General features: G+C 29.5%; 4 protein-coding genes across 4 annotated transcripts; 3 read left to right on the top strand and 1 right to left on the bottom strand.

Moving 5' to 3' along the window:
* Window positions 1–6816: 6816 nt before the first annotated feature.
* Window positions 6817–7812, top strand: GO595_003732 (uncharacterized protein; the record flags this gene model as incomplete). Its single annotated transcript, XM_067916785.1, has 1 exon — window positions 6817–7812. The coding sequence occupies one exon, from the start codon at window positions 6817–6819 to the stop codon at window positions 7810–7812; it is 996 nt and encodes a 331-aa protein (XP_067776019.1).
* A 493-nt stretch (window positions 7813–8305) lies between these two features.
* On the bottom strand, window positions 8306–8815 carry GO595_003731 (uncharacterized protein; the record flags this gene model as incomplete). The annotated part of the gene is made up of 1 exon (XM_067916784.1): window positions 8306–8815. The coding sequence occupies one exon, from the start codon at window positions 8813–8815 to the stop codon at window positions 8306–8308; it is 510 nt and encodes a 169-aa protein (XP_067776018.1).
* An 800-nt stretch (window positions 8816–9615) lies between these two features.
* GO595_003730 (uncharacterized protein) lies at window positions 9616–11836 on the top strand (the record flags this gene model as incomplete). Its single annotated transcript, XM_067916783.1, has 2 exons — window positions 9616–11731; window positions 11823–11836. The coding sequence occupies 2 exons, from the start codon at window positions 9616–9618 to the stop codon at window positions 11834–11836; spliced, it is 2130 nt and encodes a 709-aa protein (XP_067776017.1).
* Window positions 11837–13221: 1385 nt separating this feature from the next.
* GO595_003729 (uncharacterized protein) lies at window positions 13222–14382 on the top strand (the record flags this gene model as incomplete). The annotated part of the gene is made up of 1 exon (XM_067916782.1): window positions 13222–14382. The coding sequence occupies one exon, from the start codon at window positions 13222–13224 to the stop codon at window positions 14380–14382; it is 1161 nt and encodes a 386-aa protein (XP_067776016.1).
* Between the last annotated feature and the right edge of the window lie 269 nt (window positions 14383–14651).

Raw genomic sequence — 14651 nt, 5'->3', positions numbered from 1 at the left:
TTCATCGAAAATTATTTTGAAATATTCGAACCTTTTCCATCTATCGTTCACCGATAGCATATGGGGAATGACATAATTATTTTTAAAAATTTATATTTTTAATCCGATGTTTGATGTCTATTTTATTCGTAACACAAATCATTTATAATATCATATAACATCAATTTTTTCGTTAATGAGTTCAAATTAAAAATATATCCCTTTGCCATCTTTTTAATTTTTATTTTTCCAAATACTTCATACATAAAATCAATTCTTATCTTTTAAAAAGAAATTGAACTTTAAAATAATGTGTTGAGAAATTGATCTGAATTTTAATACATTGATTTTTTGAAAAAATGAGTTAATTTGTAAAAAAACATATTTGCCAAAAAAAAATAAACTATTTTTACTTGTCACAAGAAACAAAGTCATAATATTATGAAATATTTTATTCATATAAATAATAAAATCTTTATAGTTTATTTTCCTTTTATTTGATTTTAAAATACGGTTTAACAGTATTAACAGTATTATTTCTTAATTGATAATACATAATCATAATGTACATCATTAAAATCAAAGAAAACTTCCAAATTTATCTTAATATTTATTTTCATTTTGAAGATATTTACCAGTAATTTCTTTTTTGAAGTGAAATTTTTGAAAGGAAGTATTCGTCTTATGTCTTTTGTGTCTTATTTTTTGGACTCACAAATCATTTTCACTATTATTTTATTTTCGTAGTATTAAGAATGATTGCTCTGATATTTTACTATCTAATAGTACCAACATTTGGAAAATTTGATAATCAAACAAAAACACTTACAATAGAAACCATGGAGGATTTTAAAAATGCATCTACCTACAAAAAAGAAACATTAACTTTGATTATCGGTGATAATATTACTTCAACTCCATCCGATGCATTTAGAGGGTGGGGTAATCTAGCAACTGTTCAAATTGGAAATTCATTATCTCATATTGGTAATGATACATTTTTTAGTTGCACAAATTTGTCATATGTTACCTTTGGCCCAAATGTTACTATAGTTGGTGAAAGCGCATTTTTTAACTGCACTAAATTATCAAAAGTTATTTTCAATGAAAAATTGATTAAAATTTATAATTTTTCATTTATGCAATGTTCATCACTTAGAAGAATTAAATTCCCTCAATCACTGACAATTATTGGAAATAGTTCGTTTTTTGAATGCCACAACTTATCGGAAGTAATTTTTAACGAAAAACTGACCAGTATTGGCATGGGAGCATTTTTATCTTGTTCACTTGTGCAAATTAAATTACCAAATTCACTCACTGCAATTGGAAGTTATGCATTTTGTCGTTGTTCTGATTTATCAGATGTCACCTTTGGAAATAACATAACTACAATTGAGACTGATGCATTCAGCTTTTGCAAATCTCTTAAAAAGATCGAAATTCCAAATTCAATAACTATTCTCAATGAAGAAGTTTTTGCATTTTGTTATAATCTATCAGTTGTTATTATAGGTGAAAATCTGGTTTCAATTGATCATCATGCATTCTATGAATGTAAATCTCTAACTTGTGTTTATTATAAAGGTCACTCAGAACCTAAAATTGATGAAGAAGCATTTGATGAAACTCCTCTCAAATATGTAATGACATTAGATTCTTATAATTCAACAAAATTCGGTAAATTCAATGTATCAATTGGATCCACAATCGAAAAATGTGGTCCATGGCCAACACGCACAATCCCTGAATCGATCACATTTACACATTCGAATACAATTACACATTCGATCACATTTACACATTCGAATACAATTACACATTCGATCACATTTACACATTCGAATACAATTACACATTCGATCACATTTACACATTCGAATACAATTACAAATGCAAATACATCTTCACCATCAACATATACAAATTCTATAATATATTCTATTTCATTCACGAATTCAAATATTACATCAAATTCTTTTCCATCAGAAGCTACTTCAAAAACTGTCCAGCTTGCTTTTGGCGTAAGTATTTTTTCATTATTATTTTTAATTTTATTCTAATAAACATTTCTGTGTAACCTTTTCAAAATCATATCATTACTTCAATAAATAATTTTAATGATTTCAACTTTTCGATGAGTAAATAACATCAATTCTCTTTGTGATTTTTTTTGCTTAAAATTTATTGTTAATGGATAAAAAAAATCATCTTTTTTACTTCTATTAATATAATAATAATATTTTGCCCATTTTAAGATGTTCATGGTTTAATATGGTGGTATACATAATAAGATATCTTATTCAACTTTAAAAAAATTCATTATTATCCATTTTAACTAAATTTTTTGGTTAAAGAGTTTTTTAATTAAAATGAGAGAATCAAAACAGGAAAGGCAAGCATGCAATGGTTACGATCATCTTGATTGAATCATTAGCTCCTTTGATGGGAGAAATTTTGTGAATGATTATTGTCTATTCATAACAAATACGACAACATATTTTATTTTGGCTTTGGTTCAGTTTCAGCACCAGTGTTAAATCTCTGATGAAAAAAGCCGATAACCACAAAAAGTTTTATTCAAACAGTTTTCGAATACACGTTAATGAATAAACCTTTCTGAAAAAGATATCTTTTAGTCACCGTTTCTCAAAAAGTTATTCTTTTTTGATATAAATAATAGTTTTACATTCACTTCACTGACCTATCGTTTTTGGAAACACTGTATTTTACACATTCGAATTAAGAGTGAATTCCCCAAAATGTCAAACATAGCCTCCCACACTAACAGTTAATAAACTTCGTTTATGTTTAGGAGAGGAATTTGAACAGGTAGACCTATGTTTCATATTCAAGTTAAATATATTATGTATGAAAATGAGAAATATGAACTAGATTCCAAAAGAAGGTTAATAAACTTTAATCAAAATCAATCTTTAAATATTTCCAATTTACAAAACATTGGTGTGTTCCAACAAATCAAAGATTTATCCAAAGAAGAAGAAATAAACAAAAAAACAAATGATGCGATAGGAATTGAAAGGATGTTTATCATATCAAATTATTCGCAGAAATTATTATATGAGATGATTTAAAAAGTTTATGTGTTCAATAGTTTACACTGGGTACCCTCAAGAAAAACCGATAAAACTTTTTGAGGATACACTGGAGCAAAAAGTGACTTCTTCATGGCCTGGCAATTGAGGAACAAAAAGTTTTGTGATTGTTCATAAGAACGAATTTGTTCTTCTACATCCTCCGTGACACATCACCGCTTAATTACATAATTGATCGGTTAACAAAACGGGTATATATTTTAGTTTTTTAAATTCATTTTTTTTATTTACAAAATTGCAAAGACCATCCAAATGAAACAGGCCATGAGCTTACGTTCAAGGGTGCCTCTGATCTTAGTGTGACTGTTAACCAATCTCTTGGTTTAAATTTAGAGAATAGTTCGATATCTCCATTTTGATTAATTTTGGCTCTTAAATCTGTTTCTGTTGAAATTTTAACTCCTGCTTCCAAATCTATTTTTTTCTTTTTTATGTTTGCATTTCCGACAAATGCAAAACTTAATTTTTGTGAATAAAGAGATAATCCGCCGAATGCAATTGTTCCTTTAAAAGGACTTATTAGAACATATGTTGCGGATCTCGAGTTGTTCCATTCTTTTAAGTAACCTATTTCCGCATTTAGAACACGTGGAATTGAGGAATTGCATTTGATGTAAAGCATTAAACTGTTTTCATCATAAAATGAAATAGAAATAAAATTATGGTCACTGCTAACAACTTTTAAGCATAGGTTATATCTGAGTGCAGATATTGAAAGTAATGTTGCTAGTGATGAATCTTTTTGGAGAGAAAAACCTAAAAAATAATCTTTAATTGTTTGATTATTATAGGAAATTGAAGCACCATATTTTCCTTTAGAAAAATATCGCTTTTGTTGGGAATTAACAATGTATTGTGGTGATAATCCAAAACATTTGATATGGAATTTATTTCCAAAAAATGATTGATCAAAGAAACCAAAAAATGTTCGTTGTGTGCTTGCTTCTATAATTGTTTTTGTGTTGAAGAAACTTAAAGAGTTCTTTAAAGATAAAGAAATTTTTGAATTTGATAATCGATTTAAAGAAGCCTTAAAAAAACCATTTTTGTGTGGGTGAAAGAAAGAAATTTCGTCCTTATATTCACGGATCATAAGATCATTGATTGTAGATGAAATTTGAAAGATATTTGTAAATGTTTGGAAGTGCTTCATTTGGCTGTATCGTTTAACGGTCGAAAAGCAAAGAACGATAAACAAAAACGTTTATTTAGAGTTTGCTTCTTGGCTTAATCTTGTCGATATTTTAAACAATGCTTCTTCTATGATTGTTAGATATGTTGACTGTTCCCTCCACTTTTCAAGAACAAGTGCTTCATCAATAAGTATGTTATATGTTTCAACAAACTTATCTGAATGTGTGAGCTTATAATATAAACCTTTTTCTAAAAGAATTCCTTCCGCAATTTGTTTCTTTTTTTCTTCGGTAAGGTTTTGATCAAATAACAATGGAAGTGAATCTGAAAGATTTTCCTCAACATAATTCTTTAATAATCTAATGTCCTCGGTACTAATATGAGATGATTCAAAAGGCATGAAATTTTTTGGCAATTCTTCGCTTTTTGGTTGATATTGTTGGAAAGTGGATTGCAATTGTTTCAAATCACAATTAAAATAATCTGCTGCTAAATGCCAATTCCAGTCCATATATGATAGTACATTTATAACCTCATCTTTTGTGTGTCCAAGGAATGTTTCTGTCATTTGGGCAATTGACAATGTTTGTTCGATTTTTTTTTTCTTTAACAAAACATTAATTAAATTCTATCACAGAAAACTATTGTTGTAAATTTATAAAAACCTTTATTTTTTACATTCTACAATGAATTTAGAGTTAATCACATTATGTTTTATTTAAAACTCTTTATTATATCTTGAATTGCTTGATAAGTACAAGCAATTGTTATAACAATTGAAAAGCATGATGTAAAATAAGCAATAATTATTTTATATTTTTTTGTTTTTATTCCAGACTTGATATAAAACAGAGCTGGAAAAAGATATATTATCAAAGGTGTAAATAAACCTCCTACAACATTAAAGAACATAATTATATTATCAGATGCAGATGAAAGCGCAGCAGCCAACAAACATATCCCGAAGCCAATACTTATCCATCTAATTGTTGACATCGGTTTCCCATTCCAGAACAAAGAATCAAAAGAATTACGTGCTCCCCATACTATTAAAGGAGTTGATATTTCCAAAACAATGATAACTCCACCCATTGTTAAATAAGTAAACCATTTGGAGCTTTTATTATAAAACTCTAGAGATGATCCTTCACCTATTGAATCGAATAAATTTAAATAACTAAATAAACCAAATAAACTATAAAGTAAAAATGCTAAAATGATTGTTATACCACATAAAAGATAAGAGCGTTTAAATGTACAATCTGTAAGATGATTTAAACAAGAGAAAAGATTTATATGGCAATTATAAGCAAACGAATTAACACTAAAAGCAGTAAAAATAATATCATATCTTTCATAATTAAAGAATTTTAATTCATTGTTTGGATCAAATCCATAATCAACAGCATCTTTTATAAACCAAAACAGAGCATGAATTATTAATATTAAGATAAAGAAGGTTGAAACCCATGTGAATTTTTCAAGTGCAGATATTTCTTTAAAAATTGTTAATGGAAATGCAATCAATAATGTTGAAATAAAGATCCAGAAAATGTTTGAATTTAAAACAATGATTTTAAATCTAAATATTTGATTTAAGAATCTACCATTCCAATGTGAATAAATCATTGTTGTACCAAATTGTACTAAAAAAATCATTGTATTAAGTATCCATTTATTCTTCCTCCCAAAATGATATATAAATAAATCAGAATATTCATATTTTTTAGCTAAAAATGATGAATCAATTAAAAGAATAATTGTTGAAAATGATAATAAACCAAAAATAATAGAAATTAAAGTCGCAATGAAAATACCGGATTTATAACAATATGGAATTAATAGTGTCCCTGAACCAATGGCTGTATTTAAAAGAATTAACGTTGAACCAAATAATGATGTATCCCCAGGAGTTTCATGATCGTAAATAAATTCATTTTGATCAATGTTTATTGTAGGGCAAACTGAATCTGCCATAAAACAATATAAAAATGATCAATGGATAAAATTGTGGATGTGTTATTCAAATTTTTTTGTATGTTAAGAAAATTAAACACTTTAAAACTATAAAAATCAAAAATTTCAATTGTTTTTTTGAGTAATCCCATTCAATTTAAGAAGAGGTGATTAAACAATATGTCCAAAAGAAGGCTCTTTTAATCCGATTGCATTTTGAATGTTCAATATTTTATTTCTTTAAATAAATTATGAATTGCTTTTGCAAGGAAAACATTTTTCTGAGAGATAAAAGTATGGGTGACCGTTATCGAAATGACCGTTTAATTCATACAAAATTTGTTAACGGTCATAAATCTTGTTCCTCCAAAAAAGGATGGAATATACTGACAGAAGAACACCACCCTCAAGAAATTCGTTGAAGTCTTTTTTGTTTGGGTGCCTAAATATTTTGGGTAACTCTCAAGATTATGCCCAAAATGTTGAAGCTTTACATAATTTATTTACTTTTCTTCAAAAAAATGGTCCATCTATTCTAGATAAAAATTATTTGAAATTTTACACACGCGCTTTTGAAAAGATCATTTCTTTTTTTAACAATACAGCCGACCCAGAAAATCAAATAATTGCAATGAAAATCATTGCTTCTGTTTCAAAGATTGAAGATCTTCCCGAGTACTGGGAAAATCCTTTACAACAAAAGTCATTTGTTAAAAGATCCTTATTTGATAATTTGATGCAAGAATCATCACTCAACATTTTGTTTCAATCACTTTCATTTAGCGATGAAACTATTGTAAACGATTCATATTCGATTCTTGAGCTCTTATGTAGAGGCTCTAGGCAACGCACGGCGCTAATCTATCAATTGAATATTATTAATTATTTTCCTCAAACGCCAAACTGTAATTTTGGTAACATCCTCTTTGACATCATTTCTCTTCTTCAAATCGAAATTACAATGCCTATTCGTCAGCTTATTCACTCGATGCTTTTATCCACAAATTGTAATCATATACAAAGTGCACTTAAAATATACAACTTAGCATTTTCACGAAAGATAGTTCCACTCATCGAAGATGTTTCATCTCAATATGAGCCGATTTCCCGAATTTTGCTTTCGAAAATTCCATCAATTGTCGTCGCGGCACTTTTCCTCGTAAACAAATTTTCAATACTTTCAGATGATGTTCTCTTTGCAGTTGCCATTTCCATCAATACACCAGGAATTAAAGCTCCGACCAAAGCAATATCAATTCTAAGGAAGTTCTTTGGTCGACTAGTTGAGCTTAGAAACCCAATAATTTTGTCTTCTCTAATTAATTCTTTGCAATTTTCACAGTTCAAACTGAAATTGAAAGTTTTGAAGTTCTTAGACATGTACGCACAGTTTGCTGACTTCAATGATAATAGTTACATTGATACATTAATGGGATTTCTTGATGATAGTCAATTGTCATTTTATGCGCTCAAAATTTTATGTGTTGCATTTGGTCAATATGAGTCCAGAGGAAGAGTGTGCGATTTTTATTCGGTCGCAAAACAGTTTGAGGAATCTATCATCCAAATACTTATTGGAGATAACGAAGTGAACTCACAACTTGCGCAAATAATTGAGCCTCCTTAGGCACTTTTTGTTGGAATATCGCTTTAGTTTCATATGTAATTTTTCGCCTAGAAATAAAAATAAACGAAATTAAATTTTGTTGCATTTTTTAAAGGAAACGCTGTATCCATGTAATTTTTTCGAAAAAAGAAACTTTAGACCTAAACTATTATGAAGTTGCATCTCAAAAGTAATTTAGGTTGTTCAATTTGTCCTTTGATTAAAATGTGTTTTCACACACACGGTCTTGAACTGCTTTTGCTTTAAGCAGTATTAAAAGTCCTGCAGCACCAAAAACAGAAGTAACACCAAAAAATTCGAAAAAGGTTAATTCTGGAGATCACTTTTCGACGATATTTAAATACTTTACATCAAAAAGATTTTTCAATCCTAATTTTCGTGTATAACCAAAAGCCTAAAGCCAATGTGATTGCAGTGAAATATTGATTTTTTTTAACAGTTTAAAAAAATAACACTAAGAGAGTCTTTAATATGATAATAAATCTTTATGTAATTACAATGGGAAAAATCCGTGTGCTGAAAGTTCTGAATGCATTTTGTCTGACTGAGGCATGTTTATAATGAGAGGTTGTAAATCTTCAGGGGCTTTTTTTTCTCGGAGAAGTATGAATGTCAAAAATACAACTACTATCACAAATAGAACAGCGACGAATTGGTAGACAACAAAACTATAATTGTTGATGTCTGTATATTCAAAATCAATTCCTGGTAAATTCCAATTGTTAGGATCTCCTGAGACACGAAGTTCAATTTTTCCGCAATTCCCAGCTGGTGCAATACACATTATAGTTTTCAAATTGAGAATTTTTCCAGCAACTATTGAATCTCCAAATCTACAAAAAACAACAGTTGTATTAATATTATCGTGAAGTGAGATATTAACAGGAAAGCAGCCTTTTACATTTCCTGCTGAAGGATTTGAAGAAAAAGGTAAAGGAAATGAAGGGTTGCATAATGTAACACCATCACCTATAAAGCCTGGCTTACAAGAACACTTATCCATAGATGTACAAATTCCGTTTGGGTGACACTTTGTTTTGCATGAAAAGCAGCCAATTTCTGTGTCAGGATCACCATACGGAAAAGCTTCTAAACAAACACACTCTCCACTGGTGCTTCTGATTGTATTGTTCCCCAAACAATCTTGTTGCAGAGAGAGGCAAAAGATAAAAAGGAACAAGTTTCAATTCTGGAATTGGGGTGCTTCGAAAAATGACCGTTAACGTCAAATGCCTAAAGGCTTAGTTTATTTTGGAATGAAATTTATTTTGGAATTTTAAAATCTGTCTGAAGTTAATTTTTATCAACATAAGTTGGATGTGTTTTTTGAGTTAAGTATTTGATATAATTTACGTGTATTAATTTTTTGTTTAAAAGATCATCTAAAATATAATTTTTATAATAGAAGAATGCATCACATGTTGATTGAATCCATTGACAACTAGAGGATATATGGATGGGTAATGATACATAAATCCTAATTGATTGAATCAGAATTATGCACATTTGACTAAATTTGAACCCCGGTTTTTTTATGTTGATCATTTTGCTGTTAAAAAGTTATATATCATTCATAAATTTAAAGGAAAGTGACTAAATTCAAAGAAAGTGTAAATTTGAAAAAATTATCATACCAAGATCCATTTAATTTAGTTTAAATATATTTATATGTCTTAGTTGAAGTATATTTGATACAGTATAAATAATTCCAAATTTAAAATGAATCCTATGAGAAGGAAAGTTGAAATTTAGATGATTAACGGTCAACAAAAGAGCGCCCTACAGATCCAATTGGATTACAAGATGAATGGGGATGATGCAGCTTTTCAGCAGCTTAATTATTTGTTTGCAAATATGCAAAACCCAGATCAAAATGTCCAGCTCCAAGTAAGTGAACAATTAACTCAATTTAAATCACATCTCGAGTATCTTCCAATTTTTCTTAATTATCTCAATCAAATTGCAAATAGTGACATGCAGCTGTTTGGAATTTTCTTGGTGATCAAAGAATTACTTACTAACCGAGGTTGTTTATTAAATGTACAACAACTCCAACAACAAGTCGAAATCCTTATGAATGCTGTTACACGCTTTGCCTCAACCATTGCTAAAACCACCCCTACCACTAATATTTGTTCTGATGCTGTTGGATTATCATATCGTCTACTCGCTGAACTTATGATGCCCGAAATTCAACCTTTTCAACCATTGTTCAGATTATTTGAATCGTCTGATCCTCTTATCTGCCATCTAAGTCTTAATATCATGATATCAGTTGTTCGTAATATTAAAAAACCACTACGACATTACACAGATATTCAACAACGCTCTCTTCAGACCAACTTTCAACAAACCCAATTAGCTTTATATTTCCAAGCTGCCACTAATGCTATTTCTGGTCCACTTAGTCAAACTCTTTCTGCAGCAGCCTTATCTTTAATGCTTGAATGTCTTAACTTCACTCCAAATAAAGACATTGACAAATTTTATTTTGTAATACCTGCCAATATGATTTGTTTCTATCAGAACACGAGTATTCCTGAAGCGATGTTTCGAATTTACCATCAAAATTTGAATACGAATGAATACCTTTTAAAAAGTGCCATTGAAATTTTATTATATTTTTCATCAGCAAATGAAACTTCATGGAATCAAATCGCTAATTCAAGGATCACATTTTATCAATACATCGCACGTAATCTTACAGATATCTTAAATCAAACTATTCAACTAGAAGTTCTTTTACCAATATCACGACTAGTTTTTAAGTTTTCTACAATTGTACCTCTTAATATGTTTTTACAAGACCAAAATATTTCAGTACCTTTTTTCATGAGTGTTAAAAACATCTCTAACCAAGCATTTCAATCAATCGCAGACCCAAGAGTTAAAGAGGCAAGTATGTACTTCCTAAGGTTTTGGTCACGCTTAGCAACTTATTGTCGATCTAATACATTACCACCAGAGTTTATACAACTATTTCCGGATGTATTTGATTCATATGTAACATCTATACTTAATTCAATTACCAATGACATTACATATGATACATTTATTAGTCGTTTTAATAACTTTTCAACATTTATTGATGAGAACAAAGCTTTATGGAGTATAGCTATAGTTTGCCCACAACATTCTGCTGAATATATCTCAGGGATAATTGCGACATTTACACAACAAATTACAACTGATCCACAAAATCCCGAAAGTCAAATTACGATATTACGTCTAATTATCTTATTATTGATTATAACATCGCGATTTGTTACGTATACATTATCAGGAGAACTTATTCCACAATTAGTAATTTTATTAAATTGTATCTTTGGATTTATTAATAATACTAATCAAGTCTTTGAACAACTTGTTCAAACATATCCAATGTTTTCATTTGTTGAACAATCATTATGTTATTTTGCAAGTAACTTTAAACGCGATTATTTGTTACCTAAGTCAAATCATATCTATGAAAACGAAGTATATAAACAACTCGATGGTGTTAATAATCCACATATAGCATTTGATATTTTAGTTAATCGATTTCTTCATGATTTAAAGATCTTTACGAATTCTCCTGCGTTACTTGAAAACATATTACGTTTTATTCAAGATTTAGCTTATAAACAAGATAATAGTAACATTAAAACATATATTGCAAATAATGAATTACTTCAAGCGTTAATTAATAGGCAAATAATTTTGGACTTTAAAAGCTCTACAACTAATATCAAGAACATGCATACATTAATACCTTTCCTAAATACAATCTATGCACGATCCATACGTAACAATGAACAATGGTTACAATTCTTACGACATTTTGATCAACAATTTGTCAATTTAGCGGCAAGTAATTACGAAAGTGACATCGACGTTTATTATTTATATCGAGAAATCGATGGCGTATTAAAAGGAACAAGTGACTTCAATCAATTTCTATTTGTCTTTCGATGGTTCTTAGAGAATCATGTCCAAGATACTATCGAATGTATTAAGACTAATGCGCAAAGTTATTCATCCATAAATTCGATATGTCAAACGTGGTATTTATTATGCGCGAATAAAGGACGTAAGTTAATGATACCTTCGACGAGCTCTGAAGGAATACAATTGTTTAAAGCTTCATTAAGTATAATCGACGCCATATTAAATTGCGTGGAAAATAATAACGATAAAATGAGATATATCATCAAAATAATTCATCCTTCAATCACTGAGAAATATGCAAACTTCGGTATTATGCATTATTATAATGATAATTCTCTCGAATTAATGTTACAAATATTCTTCAACATATTACACATTTGGCATTTCGATGAAATCGCACAAAATTGTAAAAAGTCATTATTAAAAATAGTACAAATTTTAATCGCAATCTTAGATATATTCCCACAAATCATCTTCTTGGAACAAAACTTTAGAGACGTTTGCGGGTTCTTGTTCAGAGCTTTAGTGTACATTCACGATATAGATATCGAACTGTCGATGAATTATTGGGGGGACCTGTGTAAATGTTTGACAAAATTGATGGAAATGTTCATTGAAAACCAGAATTTGAATGGATTTCAATCGTTGCGACCTCACTTCGTGGCAATAATGGATGCAATTATGAATTCAAATAAATCAGTGTCAGATTCGGCGGCTTTCCCTTTGTTTTATATGTCAAGATATGACCCGGAGTATGTGAAAAATGTGTTGCAACAAATTTGTGGAGTGTTCGATGCTGAATTTCAACAGAATGTGGCCGAATTATTGTTCTCAACTTTCCAGAAAACAGACGAAAGAATAGAAAACTTTAGAAACGCTTTAAGAGATTTCAAAAAGAAATTCTTAAGATACGCTGTTAGAATGTCGGATATACCTGAGTTTAGGCCACTTTTCACATTTATTTCTGAATAAACAAAGTTAAAATTGAATTGTTTACGTAAAAGTTCTTTTAATGCGTTTCATTACATAAACCTTTCCATTGAAATGTACCTTTTCATGTGATTTCCCAAATTTCATTAGGATTAATTCATTTCCTAAACATTCGTTGTTTGCTTAAATAGAATCTTTTCTTAATTTTCATGGTATTAATTTATAAATCTTTTAGATAGTTTCATTTTTTATATCTAAAATGTAATGTTAAAAAACATGAATTCTTTTAACTTTTAAGTCTTTTTAAAGATAAGATATATGGATCCTATGAAAGCTTGATCAAAAAAATATGAAAACATTTTAAAATATTTTGTTTTAAGTCTTTAAGAAAATTCAAAAATATTTTAAATTGGTTTGCATAACAACTAAACTTAATAAAAATGATAAAAGGCTGGTGTACTATTAAATTAAACAATTGATAACATCAGTGAAAATTTTTACAGACACTGTCAAAAATGCTTTTATTTCTGCCATTAAAGTGGGCACTTTTTAATGCTCAACGCATCCGATTTAAGGAACTACTTCAAAAATCTCCCAAGAGATTTCAAATTAATTATCAACGGAAAAGAGTACAGATGTAACAAGCAATGCCTGACAACACACTCAGAATTTTTTAAAGGATGTACAAGTAATGAAGTTTCTATTGAGTTTCCAATAACAGATGAAGGTGCTTCAAAACTTGTGGGCTACCTTCATGGAGAAGAGTTAGGCACTGTTAAAGACATTGATTTTATTTCATTTTCTTCAATTTTTGGAATAGAAACATTTAAAAATCGTGCAGCTGAATTGCTAGACACAATTAAGCCCGAAGATTTTCAAAAAGAACTTGGCCCTGTGTTACAACGTACTCTTGACATTGAATCCTTTGTAACATATTTCTCCAAGAATGCCGAACTTGTCAAAACCCTTGTTCAAGCTGACCTTATTCCATCCACTATTATCCATCGAATTCTGACATCCAACATCATGCAAAATGAAGATGATAATCTTTTTTTAATACAAAAGTACAATTCATGTCATTCCCCACCAGACTACACACTTTATAGTGATCTTAATACCGAAAATCTTTCCGACGAATCATTATCTTCTTTCCTTAGCTCACCAAACGAAGCGCTTCAAAACGCGAAAGTTTTTCCACTTATTCGTAAACTTCTGAAACAAAATTCCAAACTCAAAAGTGACATCTCAACAGAAAACGCCAAACTTAATGGTATTCGTGAACAAATTCGTACCTGCCAAGAAGAGTTGAGAGTGTTAATGGAAAGAATTGGTGAAAGTTCATTTGATCGATTAGATAGTATCAGATGTAAATGTCTTGAATATGTCGATGCTCTTGAAATGCTTGCGTCAGACATCTCACTGATTGCATTGGTTACCAGCGATGCACAAAAATTCCTAACGACAATGGAATCAATGAATAAAATATGCAAAGCGATGGATGAACAAATCGAAGCAAGTAAAAAGGGATTCTTGAGCTGGTTTAAGACTAGCGTCGACAGCGAAATAAATGAACTAATCAGAACAATTAAAGATTTCGAAAATGAAACAGTGGAAAAGTTGCAACCGGACCAAGAAAAGATATTTAAGGTGTCGAATGACATCATGGAGAAATCGAAGAAGTTAAAGAACATAATTACGGGACAAAACAATTAAAAAAGTAAATAAATATTTATTTATTACTACACATTTTTTGGTGAAATTTGGTAATTGTTAAAAAGAATTTTTGCTAAAAGGTGCTAAGTATTTATCATCAGTTTCTTCTTCATCCTGTTTTTATAAGATTTATCTAGAATTTGTGGTTCATTAGATTGAAGTTTGATGAAAAATATTTCTGCTTGATCAAATCAAACATTGCAAAGGCTATATTAATGGCTTGAATCCTATTCAACTGAATAATGATTAGATGTCTTAGCCATGAATGA

This window comes from Histomonas meleagridis, assembly GCF_020186115.1.
Source record: "Histomonas meleagridis strain 2922-C6/04-10x chromosome Unknown contig_23, whole genome shotgun sequence".
Taxonomy (NCBI): domain Eukaryota; phylum Parabasalia; order Tritrichomonadida; family Dientamoebidae; genus Histomonas; species Histomonas meleagridis.
Note: the sequence above shows the minus strand (reverse complement) of the source record. Positions and strands in the feature narration are given on the sequence as shown.